This window comes from Oncorhynchus mykiss, chromosome 15 (genome assembly GCF_057628025.1).
Source record: "Oncorhynchus mykiss isolate SJ-2025 chromosome 15, ASM5762802v1, whole genome shotgun sequence".
Taxonomy (NCBI): domain Eukaryota; kingdom Metazoa; phylum Chordata; class Actinopteri; order Salmoniformes; family Salmonidae; genus Oncorhynchus; species Oncorhynchus mykiss.
In genome coordinates, this window is record NC_143036.1 from 7,470,143 (window position 1) to 7,486,962 (window position 16,820).

General features: G+C 40.9%; 2 protein-coding genes across 2 annotated transcripts; one reads left to right on the forward strand and one right to left on the reverse strand.

The window, feature by feature from the left end:
- Positions 1-235: 235 nt before the first annotated feature.
- LOC110489539 (tissue factor) lies at positions 236-9,988 on the forward strand. Its single transcript, XM_036945691.2, has 6 exons — positions 236-480; positions 4,639-4,747; positions 6,175-6,368; positions 6,681-6,865; positions 7,607-7,781; positions 8,737-9,988. Exons 1-6 carry the CDS (start codon positions 408-410, stop codon positions 8,880-8,882), a joined length of 882 nt encoding a protein of 293 aa, XP_036801586.2. The 5' UTR covers positions 236-407; the 3' UTR covers positions 8,883-9,988.
- A 314-nt stretch (positions 9,989-10,302) lies between these two features.
- On the reverse strand, positions 10,303-14,930 carry LOC110489538 (tartrate-resistant acid phosphatase type 5). The gene is made up of 6 exons (XM_021562258.3): positions 14,642-14,930; positions 13,970-14,160; positions 12,738-12,865; positions 12,307-12,498; positions 11,194-11,341; positions 10,303-11,045 (listed from the first exon to the last, which is right to left on the reverse strand). The coding sequence occupies exons 1-6, from the start codon at positions 14,709-14,711 to the stop codon at positions 10,806-10,808; spliced, it is 969 nt and encodes a 322-aa protein (XP_021417933.3). The 5' UTR covers positions 14,712-14,930; the 3' UTR covers positions 10,303-10,805.
- Between the last annotated feature and the right edge of the window lie 1,890 nt (positions 14,931-16,820).

Below are 16,820 nucleotides of genomic sequence, written 5' to 3' on the forward strand. Positions count from 1 at the left end.
TAGTTTTTTTCTCGCATGATGTCATATGCTTGTGCGCTAATGTAATGTATTTGCACATGTCCATAAAACGTATTTGCAATGAATGACATTTTACGAGGCTACTGACAGGAAGCTGTTCGTTGTACAGTAGGCTACGATGCTTTTGTCATCACAAAACAAGTTAAGCAAGTTGCATACACTAGTATCAGAAGCCCATCCCACCCGGCAATAAACCACAACGCGTCTTTTTCTTTTTTAGACAGCGCGTTTAAACACCGACTGACAGTAGCTGGCCAAGACAAGGGAGCGGATTTCAATCAGAGGTGCATCGGTGCCGACTCGTTTCAGTGGCGCCCAGAGACCCGAGTCACGTTTCACTTCTACCTCCACTGGATTGCGGTTTTCACACGGACCTGTTGGAATATAACATGTTGAAAGTGGAAAGGAAAACGTTTTGTATGAGATTGTGTACTGTACTATTTTTTACGAACTGTGTTTCAGGTGAGTCAAAAACTCCACGTGCAATTAAAATATAAAACTAGCCTCTACAATCCTAAAAGCTGTACACTAGACAAATAGTCCAGACGGGTTTAGCTGACAATATCACGAAAACGATGCACACGCTTCAATGGGGCAGAAGTCCACGTGTCGTTGTGATTCTGGATGTTCAGATAGTTAGGAACAATGAGCATGTTTACATGCGCACAGTATCCGGGATAGTAGCTCATAACCCACTTAATAGCTAATATCCCGTTTAAGATTTTATTCGGGGTAAACTGTTTACATTCACTTTTAATATCACGCTCACGAGTATCCCTGTACCATAAATAAAGACAATTCCTAATTTAAATTCATATAGGTTACATGGAATAGTAACTGAAATATGGACAATGACTGTAGGCCTATAATATAATATTAACTCCTAGTAAAATGGTACAATCCAGTTTAATTTTGTCTCGGGAACAGCAACGGATAAATATTTTTTGTTTGTTTACATTTTAGTAATTTAGCAAACGCTCTTTTCCAGAGCAACTTATGATTTCTTTCTTTCAGCATCTCTTGAGGAAATACGAATGTGAGAGTAACGCGTTATCTTTAACACTGTTATGCAAGAAGACAGTATTTCGACCACATCAAATATGCAACTCAAGATGAACTGAAGTCTAATCAGAAACGTGTTTCATCGTTTTCTCAGCTTTTAAATTTCCATAAAACCGGTCAAACCGATGACATTTTGGACCATGTTGCACAGGACAAATTTTTCCACTGTTTTGGAGTTCTTGCATATTTTTCTCCCCGGTCCCTAAATGAAACAGACAACTTTAGCGTTGTTAAATAGATTACTAATGCATTCATTCTATCAATGTAATACATTATTCTGGTGAGAACTACCTTATTTAGTCTTCTCGGGGGCAACAAGTTACGACAGAAGAGAAGCTGCATGTATCAAACTATAGTTGACACACTGGCCTAACAAATGTAGGAAATTATAATAGGGCCTAACAAATGTAGGAAATTATAATAGGGCCTAACAAATGTAGGAAATTATAATAGGGCCTAACAAATGTAGGAAATTATAATAGGGCCTAACAAATGTAGGAAATTATAATAGGGCCTAACAAATGTAGGAAATTATAATAGGGCCTAACAAATGTAGGAAATTATAATAGGGCCTAACAAATGTAGGAAATTATAATAGGGCCTAACAAATGTAGGAAATTATAATAGGGCCTAACAAATGTAGGAAATTATAATAGGGCCTAACAAATGTCGGAAATTATAATAGCGCCTAACAAATGTAGGAAATTATAATAGGGCCTAACAAATGTCGGAAATTATAATAGGGCCTGACAAATGTAGGAAATTATAAGTAGAAACGTGTCTAAATTATGGTCAAGTAACGTTAGGCTACAATGTCCAGTACAGAGTATCAGCAAAAAAATAAAGATGATTATGGAATTATTATGAAGGATTGAAATGCTCAGGTAGCCTACTTTTTGAAGTAATTTGTTTGACAATCGGACTGAGTCATCACACAACACACATGACATGCGAAACTGAATACATACGTATCCTGAATAATAACGGGATATTGGTGTGCATGTAAACGGGTCAATGACAAGACGCTGTCTTGTGGAGAATCATGTGTCTAAATTCAGATCGTTTAATCTTGTTGTTGTTCTTGATACCATGTCTTGTTTTGAGAAGTATTGACTGATGTCATGTCTATGCTAATATGTCAAAAAAATTCGCTCGCTGGCTAACCAACAACTGTAACAATGTATTTGAGAGACAATAAGTGCTCATTGTGAAAATTCATTTATGTTTTCAATAAACATAGGAGACTAAATATGGTTTACATGTTGTCCAACAACCTAAACCAATCCCGTCTGTTTTGCACACTTGTTGGTTTTGTTGCTAAACAACACACAAGTCTATATGGATAAATCACATACTGCATTTAAAAGCCACAATGTCCTCACTTTTTGTTGGCAACTTCTTGGATCAGGCTTAGTACAGGGAATGTCCCATGTGATGCTCTTCTGCAAAGGCACACTGTCCTAACTATTTCACTTTCACTCATTGTCATTGTCTAACATTACATGTAGGTAACTGATCTTGTCCTTCATGTAGGTAACTGATCTTGTCCTTCATGTAGGTAACTGATCTTGTTCTTCATGTAGGTAACTGATCTTGTTCTTCATGTAGGTAACTGATCTTATTCTTCATGTAGGTAACTGATATTGTTCTTCATGTAGGTAACTGATCTTGTTCTTCATGTAGGTAACTGATCTTGTTCTTGATGTGGGTAACTGATCTTGTCCTTCATGTAGGTAACTGATCTTGTTTTTCATGTAGGTAACTGATCTTGTTCTTCATGTAGGTAACTGATCTTGTTCTTCATGTAGATAACTGATCTTGTTCTTCATGTAGGTAACTGATCTTGTTCTTCATGTAGGTAACTGATCTTGTTCTTCATGTGGGTAACTGATCTTGTTCTTCATGTAGGTAAATGATCTTGTTCTTCATGTAGGTAACTGATCTTGTTCTTCATGTAGGTAACTGATCTTGTCCTTCATGTAGGTAACTGATCTTGTCCTTCATGTAGGTAACTGATCTTGTTCTTCATGTAGGTAACTGATCTTGTTCTTCATGTAGGTAACTGATCTTGTTCTTCATGTAGGTAACTGATCTTATTCTTCATGTAGGTAACTGATCTTGTTCTTCATGTAGGTAACTGATATTGTTCTTCATGTAGGTAACTGATCTTGTTCTTCATGTAGGTAACTGATCTTGTTCTTCATGTGGGTAACTGATCTTGTCCTTCATGTAGGTAACTGATCTTGTTTTTCATGTAGGTAACTGATCTTGTTCTTCATGTAGGTAACTGATCTTGTCCTTCATGTAGATAACTGATCTTGTTCTTCATGTAGGTAACTGATCTTGTTCTTCATGTAGGTAACTGATCTTGTTCTTCATGTAGGTAACTGATCTTGTTCTTCATGTAGATAACTGATCTTGTTCTTCATGTAGGTAACTGATCTTGTTCTTCATGTAGGTAACTGATCTTGTTCTTCATGTAGGTAACTGATCTTGTTAATCATGTAGGTAACTGATCTTGTTCTTCATGTAGGTAACTGATCTTGTTCTTCATGTAGGTAACTGATCTTGTTCTTCATGTAGGTAACTGATCTTGTTCTTCATGTAGATAACTGATCTTGTTCTTCATGTAGGTAACTGATCTTGTTCTTCATGTAGGTAACTGATCTTGTTCTTCATGTAGGTAACTGATCTTGTTCTTCATGTGGGTAACTGATCTTGTCCTTCATGTAGGTAACTGATCTTGTTTTTCATGTAGGTAACTGATCTTGTTCTTCATGTAGGTAACTGATCTTGTCCTTCATGTAGATAACTGATCTTGTTCTTCATGTAGGTAACTGATCTTGTTCTTCATGTAGGTAACTGATCTTGTTCTTCATGTGGGTAACTGATCTTGTTCTTCATGTAGGTAACTGATCTTGTTCTTCATGTAGGTAACTGATCTTGTTCTTCATGTGGGTAACTGATCTTGTTCTTCATGTAGGTAACTGATCTTGTTCTTCATGTAGGTAACTGATCTTGTTCTTCATGTAGGTAACTGATCTTGTTCTTCATGTAGGTAACTGATCTTGTTCTTCATGTAGGTAACTGATCTTGTTCTTCATGTAGATAACTGATCTTGTTTTTCATGTAGGTAACTGATCTTGTTCTTCATGTAGGTAACTGATCTTGTTCTTCATGTAGGTAACTGATCTTGTCCTTCATGTAGGTAACTGATCTTGTTCTTCATGTAGGTAACTGATCTTGTCCTTCATGTAGGTAACTGATCTTGTCCTTCATGTAGGCAACTGATCTTGTCCTTCATGTAGGTAACTGATCTTGTCCTTAATGTAGGTAACTGATCTTGTCCTTCATGTAGGTAACTGATCTTGTCCTTCATGTAGGTAACTGATCTTGTTCTTCATGTAGGTAACTGATCTTGTTCTTCATTCAGGTAACTGATCTTGTTCTTCATATAGGTAACTGATCTTGTTCTTCATGTAGGTAACTGATCATGTTCTTCATGTAGGTAACTGATCTTGTTCTTCATGTAGGTAATTGATCTTGTTCTTCATGTAGGTAACTATCCCAAGGCACAGAACGTTTCCTGGTTGTCTATCAACTTCAAAACACTGCTTATGTGGGATCCTAAACCATTCAACTATTCATACACTGTTGAATATTCTGTGTAAGTAAATCATTTACATGCTGATATTACAGTGTTGTGAACTTACATGAAGACCGAACAATTCCAAAAAATAGTGTATTTAACTGCCACTTCAATTATTATTAACTAAACATTGAAAAAGCTCCAGTTTTCTACATATCATGACCCAAATGCTTTTATTACTTCCTACTACTATTCAAGAAATGAAATGTCTCCATGAAACATAAAAAAGATGGTGCCTATAATCCCATGACCATGGGAGGCCTGCACTAATCTATTCTTCCCAGACTCAGTGGGTCAGGTCGATGTGTTGGAGACTCAGTCTCTGAAGGGTCAGGTCGATGTGTTGGAGACTTAGTCCCTGAAGAGTCAGGTCGATGTGTTGGAGACTCAGTCTCTGAAGGGTCAGGTCGATGTGTTGGAGACTCAGTCTCTGAACGGTCAGGTCGATGTGTTGGAGACTCAGTCTCTGAACGGTCAGGTCGATGTGTTGGAGACTCAGTCTCTGAAGGGTCAGGTCGATGTGTTGGAGACTCAGTCTCTGAAGGGTCAGGTCGATGTGTTGGAGACTCAGTCGTCTCTGACCTTGAAGGGTCAGGTCGATGTGTTGGAGACTCAGTCTCTGAAGAGTCAGGTCGATGTGTTGGAGACTCAGTCTCTGAAGGGTCAGGTCGATGTGTTAAAGACTCAGTCTCTGAAGGGTCAGGTCGATGTGTTGGAGACTCAGTCGTCTCTGACCTTGAAGGGTCAGGTCGATGTGTTGGAGACTCAGTCTCTGAAGAGTCAGGTCGATGTGTTGGAGACTCAGTCTCTGAAGGGTCAGGTCAATGTGTTAGAGACTCAGTCTCTGAAGGGTCAGGTCGATGTGTTGGAGACCTAGTCTCTGAAGGGTCAGGTCGATGTGTTAGAGACTCAGTCTCTGAAGGGTCAGGTCGATGTGTTGGAGACCTAGTCTCTGATCTTGAAGAGTCAGGTCGATGTGTTGGAGACCTAGTCTCTGATCTTGAAGAGTCAGGTCGATGTGTTGGAGACTCAGTCTCTGACCTTGAAGAGTCAGGTCGATGTGTTGGAGACTCAGTCTCTGACCTTGAAGAGTCAGGTCGATGTGTTGGAGACTCAGTCTCTGACCTTGAAGAGTCAGGTCGATGCGTTGGAGGGCAGTAGGAGGGAGAAGGAATACTCGTCTCTGTTTAATTGAAGTACATTGTGTGTGACGTGGTGCAATGAGTTCAAGATTATAACTCAAGTTCCAAAAATTGCAATTTTGTACTTTTCTTAGTGTTCAACCAAGCATTTAACTGTTAGTTTACACCTGTTGTCTACGAAGCATGTGACAAATACAACCTGATTTGATTTCAGATGTTAATTCAGACCCAATGAATGACCTAATGCAACAAAACAAACGTGTTTTGAAGATAACGATAACCCTACCATTACATCTATTTAAGTGTTGGTCAGATAAGAGAGTGGAACCAACACTGTATTCGGACCATGGAGACTGAGTGTGACCTGTCCAACGTTCTGACTGACCTGAAGGCCACATACTCAGCTGACGTCTTCTCAGAACCCCTCCACAGAGTGAACTCTGACCTCACAGAGTTCCCCCACACCAGTTCGGAAGGGTTCACCCCTTACCAAGACAGTAGGTACTCCCGCTGTAACAACCACCTGACTACTGTCATACGGGTGACATATTTTCCACATGCCATATTCTTAAAAAAAAAAAAGAGGGTTCTTCTATAAATCACTGGGAAAAGAGGGTTCTTCTATAAATCACTGGGAAAAGAGGGTTCTTCTATAAATCACTGGGAAAAGAGGGTTCTTCTATAAATCACTGGGAAAAGAGGGTTCTTCTATAAATCACTGGGATAGTTCAACAGCATGCCAGTGTCACCAAGTGGGCGCCAGGTGTGACAAGGAAGCATGTTGACGTCTCGTGGTATTTCCCTTCCAGCTCTTATAGGCAGACCTGAGTTCAAGATTGAGGTGAGCAAAGATAAGAGGAAGATCACCCTGTATGTGGAAGACCCTCCCGTAGCCCTGTTCAACGAGCAGAACAAACTAAAGACCATGCGGGATGTCTTCGCTGATGAGCTGCAGTACAAAGTCACCTTTGGGAAAGCAACGAGCACGGGCAAGGTAAGCTCAAAAGGGAGGACAGACCTACACTAGAGTAATATTTACAGTTCCTCAGAGTACTCTAGGGCCTGGGGCTAGAGTACTCTAGGGCCTGGGGCTAGAGTACTCTAGGGCCTACACTAGAGTAATATTTACAGTTCCTCAGAGTACTCTAGGGCCTGGGGCTAGAGTACTCTAGGGCCTACACTAGAGTAATATTTACAGTTCCTCAGAGTACTCTAGGGCCTGGGGCTAGAGTACTCTAGGGCCTGGGGCTAGAGTACTCTAGGGCCTACACTAGAGTAATATTTACAGTTCCTCAGAGTACTCTAGGGCCTGGGGCTAGAGTACTCTAGGGCCTGGGGCTAGAGTACTCTAGGGCCTACACTAGAGTAATATTTACAGTTCCTCAGAGTACTCTAGGGCCTGGGGCTAGAGTACTCTAGGGCCTGGGGCTAGAGTACTCTAGGGCCTACACTAGAGTAATATTTACAGTTCCTCAGAGTACTCTAGGGCCTGGGGCTGAACCCAGTGAGATAGAGGACATTTCTCAATGGTGTAGGAGGAGCAAGTCAAGGAATATAACTAAATAAGAGTTTGGCCAACGTGAAACTTCTGATTATATTGCATGGGAAATCTCTCCCATGTGTGTCATTAATATATACTATTTTAATGACGTTATACAACAGTATTGAAGTAATGGAAATTGAACTACAGAAGAAGACATAATACAAGCCCTTCGTTATGTAATTGTCCCTCTAGAAAACCAAGATGTCTGCCAGCAGTGAGATAGAGCTAGACAGGAGGGATATAGATCCTGGGGTGAGCTACTGCTTCAACGTCCAGGCCTACATCCCCTCCCGCAGCACAGACAAACAGCTGGGAGAGCTCAGTCAAACACAGTGTTCACCGGGTGCCAATAAGTCATTCTTTGAAGGTAAGGATACTAGCAATGCCAAGGTTATCGGTTCAAGTCCCACAGGGATCACATGCTAATGATATAACGGATGCTGTCACTCACAGGTGGCTGGCGAGGGGAGGACGGCTCCTAATAATGTCTGGAACGGAGCAAATGGAATGATACCATTCCACTTAAACCGCTCCTGTCATTGGACGAGCCCGTCCTCCCCAATTAAGGTTCCACCAACCTCCTGTGCTGTCCCTGTACCTATTACCTATTACTTGTGCATCGGTTAAGTGGCATGTTACTGCATTCATTAAGGAAATCTGTCCCTGTTTTAATATATAACTCCATAATTCATGTTGGACATTATAATGAAGGGAGTTGATATTCATATGTTCTACTGAGAATATTGAACACTTAGCTAATGCCAAGACCTGGTATTACAAATATAGAATTACTCACTGTGAGTGATGAGGAGAAGAGGGTTTTAGGTGCTTATCATTTACTCACTGTGAGTGATGAGGAGAAGAGGGTTTTAGGTGCTTATCATTTACTCACTGTGAGTGATGAGGAGAAGAGGGTTTTCTGTGCTTATCATTTACTCACTGTGAGTGATGAGGAAAATTGGGTTTTCGGTGCTTATCATTTATCATAGTGGGTCGATGTGTATGGGATGCAAAAGGTGAAATAAATATTATTGACTCATGTTTAGACTCATGTGAAGTGCAACACTGCAAAAATTCCAGTGTGTGTGTGTGCGCTCGTGTGTGTGTGTGTGTGCGTGCGCTCGTGTGTGTGTGTGTGCGCTCGTGTGTGTGTGTCTGCGTGCGCTCGTGTGTGTGTGTGTCTGCGTGCGCTCGTGTGTGTGTGTGTGTGTTTGTGTGCGTGCGCTCGTGTGTGTGTGTGTTTGTGTGCGTGCGCTCGTGCGTGTGTATATGTGAATCATCATGCAGCCCAATAACAGCCCACCATCCCGTTTCCTCTCCAGAGTTTGGAATCGGTGTGATCGCTGGGTTCCTCCTCCTCGTCATTACGATCATAGTAGTGGCTATCGTAGTCACAGTGGTGTGCTGCCAACGCACAAGGAAAGCCAACACAAGTGGGAAAGAAGGAGTGCCACTAAGAAGTGTGTAAAAAAAAAAATGTATCGTCGACACACAATTGGGAACACAATGTACAGCTAAACTGGACTTTGAAATGGAGGCTGCAGGTCAACATTCTTCTGTGAAGTCGCACAGTGAATATGGTACACATAACTGTAGTGTAGATTTTGTTTCCGTGCAAATATGCTCCTTTTTATTTGTTGAAGTGGCACATAATATTAGCTTTCAGAAACACTACCAACGTGTTTTATATATATATATATTTTTTAAACTTGATATCGTCTTTGGGAAAATATATTTTGATTTTGGGAGACGGCTGAAAAATAAATGATCTGGGAAATGATGATTAGTAGGATAGATCATTTTTTTTCCGACGATCCCTAATGTATTATGTGTAGTCATTCTGGAAGTACTATTTGTTCATTTGGTTATATTAAGATATATTTATATTGTAGAGCAGGGATCAACAACTACATTCAGCCGCGGGCTGATTGTCTTCTTGAGCGGATGGTCGGGCCGGGAACATCATTGCAAATCATTTGTAGACTGTAAATTGACCACAAGAAGCCCAAACAGAAAGTCATTTCAAATCTTCACTACATTTGTATAAGATCACGTTTTGTCTCCATTATGCGTGGGAATATTTAGGAACAGACTTCTTCAAATTAAAATCATTAGGAGGCTGATTTCCTGGTGTTTTTACAGTCGATTGTGTCCACAAAATAAAAATATATTTTTTATTTGTTATTTTCCTCTGAAAACTCCCGCAGGCCAAATTCGGCCCGCGTGCCGCCAGTTGCGGACCCCTGGTTTAGAGGTTTGAGTGATCAGTAAATAGTATTGTCTGGAGATTTAATATATATTTATACCAAACAGTTAGGCAAATACGTAAGAGTAAAAGCCATAAATCATACACTGTGGTCAAATTCATAGAGTATGCAATGTAGGTCAAGTCTCCAAAATTGCAAACAGGTAGTATGCTTGGAAAAAGGGTACATCCTGATGGTCATTGTAAAACAATGCATTTTACTTCCAAATGACCTTGAATGCTCCATTTAGATAGCTCACTCGTTTACATTTGAAGTTTCCTCATCTGTCTGTGTTTTACTTCAATAAATTAAACGATATAACGTGAAAGGACCGATTGCTACGTTCATTTTAAGATGTCAGGCTTGAAAATACATTCAACCATTTTGGTACCCAAACCAGACGCAACTGGTTTCCAAGTGGCCAAGAGACGTCATGTGATCTCTTACTGCCATCTAGGGGTCCAACTGGGTATCAGACAGGGGGATACATACATTTAAATCAATGGATAGATAGAGATTTCAGCTTGGCGAGTTGTAAAAACAGCTGCACTTTTAAAATGTCTGTGTTCCAATGGGTATTCGCAAATGTGTAGAGGGCCACCATTAGGTCAAATATCTAATAATTAAAAAAACGTGTTATCCTTTTAGAACAGTAATTGGTGACGTATTTTATTTGAAACTTTAAAATCTCTTATGCGCCAACATGGGGACAATTGGGGGACCCCCCCCCCCCCAACCCCCTCCCCCCCTCTCCCCTCACACACTCCCTGAAAAAAATGAATTAATACAAATATGAATTTCAGTTGTTTTGTCCTGCTGTACCACAGGCTCTGTTGGTGTCACAGTTTCTGACACCTTTATCAGTTTCCTACCTTTCTAACAGTACTACGCATGTGTTTGTTGGACTTACAGTTCTGTAACTGAAATGCACTTTATGAACGTAGTATACAATATAATGCCTTGTTTGGTCAACAATGTCAGGGTTTAAGAGGTTAAAAACAGACAGCATATTAGACCTATAGCAGTTCATTGTTGACTATCTGATGATGCCTCTCTGTGTGTGTGTGTGTGTGTGTGTGTGTGTGTGTGTGTGTGTGTGTGTGTGTGTGTGTGTGTGTGTGTGTGTGTGTGTGTGTGTGTGTGTGTCAGACCTTGCGTTTTGCCAGTGCTGTTTGGTAAACACATTTCCCATCAGTCTGAATGTAGCTGATAGTCATACTGTTCTCTGTGACTACAAAGTAAGCGAATCCTCCGGACGTAAGGTTGACAGCGTTGGAGAACCGTTGCCATGACGACGGGAAGGTATTGACGTGTTTGGTGGATAGGTCTACAAAGTTCCCGCTGCCGCTGACCACGTAGGGACTCCCATCATGCTCTCTGATAAACTGGTGAGAGTATAGAGAGTCAGGTCAACGTCAGTTGTTCAAATAAGTGACTGTAAAATGGGAACATTTGTCTTTCAAAACTTATCACTTCAAACTGTCACTTTGTTATTGTATGTATATGTATGGTCATAATATGTATAATAGCCACCTGTATGCTGTGGTCATGGCCACTCAGGTAGACTGTGACATTATACTTCTTCAGCAGAGGCCGTAGTCTACGCAAAAGACACTTTGTAGGGCCGTGATGACCAATGGACCACACAGGATAGTGACCAGCCACCACAAGGAACTCTGACCTGGGAGAGAATGACAGATAAAAGACCGTGTTAGCCCCCTGAGCTAAAGCAGAGGTATTATCTTCTGGAAGCTAGCACAAGTCTTCATGTGTCAGGAAAGGTTACTCATCGTGCGCGTGTGGTTCAACAAACCCAACTCTCGTTACAGGAGTTTTCTATTCCACATTCAGTAACAGTTGAGGAATGTGTGTGTAGCAGTGTGAAGGTATTTATTGATTCAAATAGTGATGAGAGTGGAGGAGTCTAAAAGAGGGGTGTGGTCAGTCAGGGATCTCTAAAAGAGGGGTGTGGTCAGTCAGGGATCTCAAAAAGAGGGGTGTGGTCAGTCAGGGATCTCAAAAAGAGGGGTGTGGTCAGTCAGGGATCTCTAAAAGAGGGGTGTGGTCAGTCAGGGATCTCAAAAAGAGGGGTGTGGTCAGTCAGGGATCTCTAAAAGAGGGGTGTGGTCAGTCAGGGATCTCTAAAAGAGGGGTGTGGTCAGTCAGGGATCTCTAAAAGAGGGGTGTGGTCAGTCAGGGATCTCTAAAAGAGGGGTGTGGTCAGTCAGGGATCTCTAAAAGAGGGGTGTGGTCAGTCAGGGATCTCAAAAATAGGGGTGTGGTCAGTCAGGGATCTCTAAAAGAGGGGTGTGGCCAGTCAGGGATCTCTAAAAGAGGGGTGTGGCCGGATCTCTTCATGGTTCGAAATCTTCACATTCTTTTCTCTAGGCCCAAACGACAACTTATTAAATCAAATACTTTTCATTTTCCTCCACCTTGAAAAACATTTAATCCATCCAAGCCATTATTTACTCACAGAACAAGTTGTCTGCTGTTTCACCGATGTGCTTGAACAGTGTATACTTAATGAGAGGCTGTGTTTGACCTGTTGCCTTTCAGGGCCAGTTTCTCAAACCCAGATTAAGCATAGTCCTAGACTATCTATGCTTAATCTGGTTCCAGGAAACTGGACCATATGGACCTTACTTGCTGTTTGCCAGTCTGGAGTTGATCCAGTCCAACTGCTTGGCAGAAGCCCCCAGGTCTTCCTCTCTTTTGGGCTGGGTCCCCTCATAGGTGTTCCCACATAGCACCACCGTGTCAATCATCAGGATGGTCACTGACACGTTACTCTGGGGAACCTTGAACTGGAGCTCATAGTACAACTCCGGGAACCTCCTGAGGCAACAAGAGGGGAGAACAACACAGAATGTCCTGTTTTGTGTGGCTCAGTTGGTAAGAGAGTGTCGCTAGCAAACAACAAGAAGGTTGTGGGTTGAATTCCCAAACAGGGATCACATACTCTAAATGTATACACTATTTGAATGAAAGCATCTGCTAATTGGCATGTTAATGTTGTTTTCAGGATGCGTGGCGTTAACACACCGTTTTTAAAGATCTCTACTTAAGCTGCTCACCATCTCTTCGATCTGCTCGAGTAAGCGATCTGAGCGGAGACGTTGTTAATGTGGTCATGGTTCCCTGCCACCAAGTACCAAGGGATGTCAACCAGCGAGGAATGGGAGAAGACACCCTCAAAGGTACACTGCAGGAGAAATAAAAAAGACCAAAAAAATTGATAATTACCAACCCAGGAAAATGACTGAAGGATGAAAAACTAGAGTGATATGATATATAACGGATATATATATAACATATCAATAGTCATAGTTAGTTATAATGAATAAAAATTATGTGTGCTGCAACACTAATACAATCTGAATGCTCTGAAGAAATAGTTGATGTACAATATTTTACCACAAGAGGGCATGACGCTTCACTTTATTTCAGGGGGGAAAAAAAAGGAGAATCAAGTGCTCTAGGAGTGAGAAAAGAAAGTGTCCTCTTCGCTATACAAGAACACGGTGATCTGAACGCCGTCTTGTCAGTTTGTATTACGTCACTGTGTTCTTCAACTAACAAGAGGATTCACTACAGACCCTGGTTTCGATTCCGGGCTGTATCACAACCGGCCGTGATTGGGAGTCCCATAGGGCGGCATACAATTGGCCCAGAGTCTTCTGGGTTAGGGTTTGGCCGGGGTAGGCCATCATTGTAAATAAGAATTTGTTCTTAACTGACTTGCCTAGTTAATAAAAGGTCACATTTTTTGTAAAATTATTTTTAAAACACATTCTCTCTCTCACAAAGTTGGCTGGCTGCTTAGAAACAGGGAACAACTGTGACACAACACTTCTTATCGCAATGCATATTTCACAATCTGTTACACAGAATGGAGCATTAGATATTTCGTTCGCTCTCTTGCCATTTTCAAAGTCCTTCCTTCCGTATGTCTGTTGTATGTGTGTTCCGTGTTCACATTCTTCACAATGCCACACACGACAGATAGGTTAGATATGTTGAGATGTTAAGTTACAATCTAACTGCCTATGGTAAGATATGTTTACTAGGAGTTGTCACAACAGTTGATGAGTTTTTCATCACAATAATGTTTGCTGTCGTGTGGCGTTTCAACCCAAGCCTATGGCTGCATTTACACAGGTCGAACATTTCAGATTTTTTTTGTGCCAATAATTGGTATTTTGAACAAACAGATCAGATCTGGGCTGCCTGTGTAAACGCAGCCTATGTGTTGCAGTGTGAACAGTGCTGCAGAGCGACTGTATTGCGAACTGTAGTGTGAAGTGACCTTGAAGCGGTGATCATTCACGTCCTCCACTCCTTTGTAGTAGAAATGATCTCCCAGACTGAGGACAAAGTCCAATCCCAGAGTCTGTGCCGTCCGGGCGAGCTCTGCAGCGATGGCCTGCTCGTGAGGGGTGTAGTAGGGGAATAACGGGATGCCTCCCCAGTCCCCCAGCCCAACAAACCGCAGCGATGCTAAAGGACAGGTGACACATACAGTGGGGAGAACAAGTATTTGATACACTGCCGATTTTGCAGGTTTTCCTACTTACAAAACATGTAGGGGTCTGTAATTGTTTTTATATCATAGGTACACTTCAACTGTGAGAGACGGAATCTAAAACAAAAATCCAGAAAATCACATTGAATGATTTTTAAGTAATTCATTTGCATTTTATTGCATGACATAAGTATTTGATCACCTACCAACCAGTAAGAATTCCGGCTCTCACAGACCTGTTAGTTTTTCTTTTAGAAGCCCTCCTGTATACACAGCAGACCAAAATCTCATTCTTATTTTATTTCCTATTTCCATACCATCTCGTGTGCTGGAACCAAAGACACTCTTTGGTATAATTACATTACAGTCTGAATATAAATGGATATTAGGAAACAACCACGCAGTAATTTAAGTAAGGAAGTTGATTTGGTAGATCTGGTAGATAGGAAAGCGTACCTTGTTCCAGTGGCTGGCAGCGTGGCCAGAATGCCAAGCACAGCATTAGCAGCAGATAGAGATGATGCATTCCACCAGTATGGAGAGGTGCAGACCTACCAAACAAAGACAGTGACCGATTTAGCAGTCATTCAAAGTGTCACACACTGAAACAGAAAAACAACATGGTTATGGTTCTCTTTAGAACCGTTTATAAAGAGGAAGTAGTATTGTGGTTTCAGAATAACTTCCTGAGAAGAAAAGACTCAGAACAACAGCTGATTGGCTAAGCAATGTCTATCTGCTCTGCAAACAGGAACTTTGAGTTACCTTTAAAAATAGATGCGATCACACTAGAAACCAATGCCGATCAGTCTAGACAATCAATTTATTTGACCAAACTAGCAGACAATGGGGGTGTATAAGATTGCAATAGTATATTTGGAATGTAAATAAATGAGCTACATACAAGATATCAGCATAGGTTGGAAAAGCATTCCAGGTGTAGCTGGTTGAGAGAATGCCAAGAGTGTGCAAAGCTGTCATCAAGGCAAAGGGTGGCTACTTTCAAGAATAAAAAAATAGAACATATATTTCAATTTATTTAACACTATTTTGGTTACTATATGATTCCATATGCATTATTTCATAGTTTTGATGTCTTCATTATTATTCTACAATGTAGAAAATAGTAAAAAAATATAGGAAAACCCTGTAATGAGTAGGTGTGTCCAAACTGTCGACAGGTACTGTACGGTATGTGAATACAATTACACGAAAACAAGACATTTAGCACATAAATAAATAAAAAAACTGATTTTTTTTTCCACCTGAACTTTAACACCTGACTTAATCTATAGCCTGGCTATAAAGGTTCACCCAGTATGTCTCTTGATCTAATGATTTTGATGGGAAAGAATGGTCAGGCCACATCATGTGTGTACTTTAGTTCTATGCCCCAAAAGCCTGTAGTGGATATCAATGACCTTTCACCCAGTAAGACCGAGAAAGGGCGTGTTCAAGGCAACAAAAAAATAATTAAAAAAATGTACGACTCAGGTAACTTTTTTTTTTTTATGACTCTGAGCCAAGGTTCAAATTTGGAATTGGAAAAGTCCTTAGCTACATTACATTATGCCCCTGTATGAAACATATCTATGAGCTACTCAAGTGTCCTCATGAAGCAAATACATACTGTGAGGTCACAGCTCTCATCAAGCTAAATCTATGAAGGATAACAGATAAATGTCTATGGAGTTCATTCAGAACGGTGACATGTCACAGAGGACAGAACGCAGGTATTGTTTGAAGAGGTGCATTTTTAACCTTTACCCTTCAGGGATGAGTCATCCTCAATACCCAATCATTATTCAGGGAGGAGTCATCCTCAAGATCTAATCATTATTCAGGGAGGAGTCATGCTCAAGATCTAATCATTATTCAGGGAGGAGTCATCCTCAATACCCAATCATTATTCAGGGAGGAGTCATCCTCAAGATCTAATCATTATTCAGGGAGGAGTCATCCCCAATACCCAATCATTATTCAGGGAGGAGTCATCCTCAAGATCTAATCATTATTCAGGGAGGAGTCATGCTCAGTATCCAATCATTATTCAGGGAGCGTCATGCTCAATATCCAATCATTCTTCAGGGAGGTGTGTTTCTGTCCTCCCATCATGTGTCCCAAGCCCAGGGTTCAATTACAACTACCTATACTATACACAGTGTTACCTACCTAGTTGAAGTCAGAAGTTTACATACACCATATCCAAATACATTTAAACTCAGTTTTTCACAATTCCTGACATTTAATCCTAGTAAAAACTCCCTGTCTTAGGTCAGTTGGGATCACTACTTTATTTTAACAATGTGAAATGTCAGAATAATAGTAGAGAGAATGATTTATTTCAGCTTTTATTTCTTTCATCACATTCCCAGTGGGTCAGAAGTTTACATACCCTCAATTAGTATTTGGTAGCATTGCCTTTAAATTGTTTAACTTGGGTCGTACGTGTCGGGTAGCCTTCCACAATAAGTTGGGTGACTTTGTCCCATTCCTCCTGACAGAGCTGGTGTAACTGAGTCAGGTTTGTAGGCCTCCTTGCTCACACAGGCTTTTTCAGTTCTGCCCACACATTTTCCTACCTCATGAAGCCTCTATTTTATGAAGTGTACCAGTACCTCCTGCAGCAAAGCAC

Excerpts from the sequence above, each read along its gene's own strand:
- LOC110489539 (XM_036945691.2), top strand. The coding sequence starts at position 408 with ATGTTGAAAGTGGAAAGGAAAACGTTTTGTATGAGATTGTGTACTGTA. Across the intron at positions 4,748-6,174 it reads TACACTGTTGAATATTCTGT|TGTTGGTCAGATAAGAGAGT; the intron begins GTAAGTAAATCA and ends CATCTATTTAAG. Across the intron at positions 6,866-7,606 it reads AAGCAACGAGCACGGGCAAG|AAAACCAAGATGTCTGCCAG; the intron begins GTAAGCTCAAAA and ends TTGTCCCTCTAG.
- LOC110489538 (XM_021562258.3), bottom strand. The coding sequence starts at position 14,711 with ATGCATCATCTCTATCTGCTGCTAATGCTGTGCTTGGCATTCTGGCCA. Across the intron at positions 12,499-12,737 it reads TCGAGCAGATCGAAGAGATG|GAGGTTCCCGGAGTTGTACT; the intron begins GTGAGCAGCTTA and ends TTGTTGCCTCAG. Across the intron at positions 11,046-11,193 it reads GCCATGACCACAGCATACAG|TTTATCAGAGAGCATGATGG; the intron begins GTGGCTATTATA and ends TACTCTCACCAG.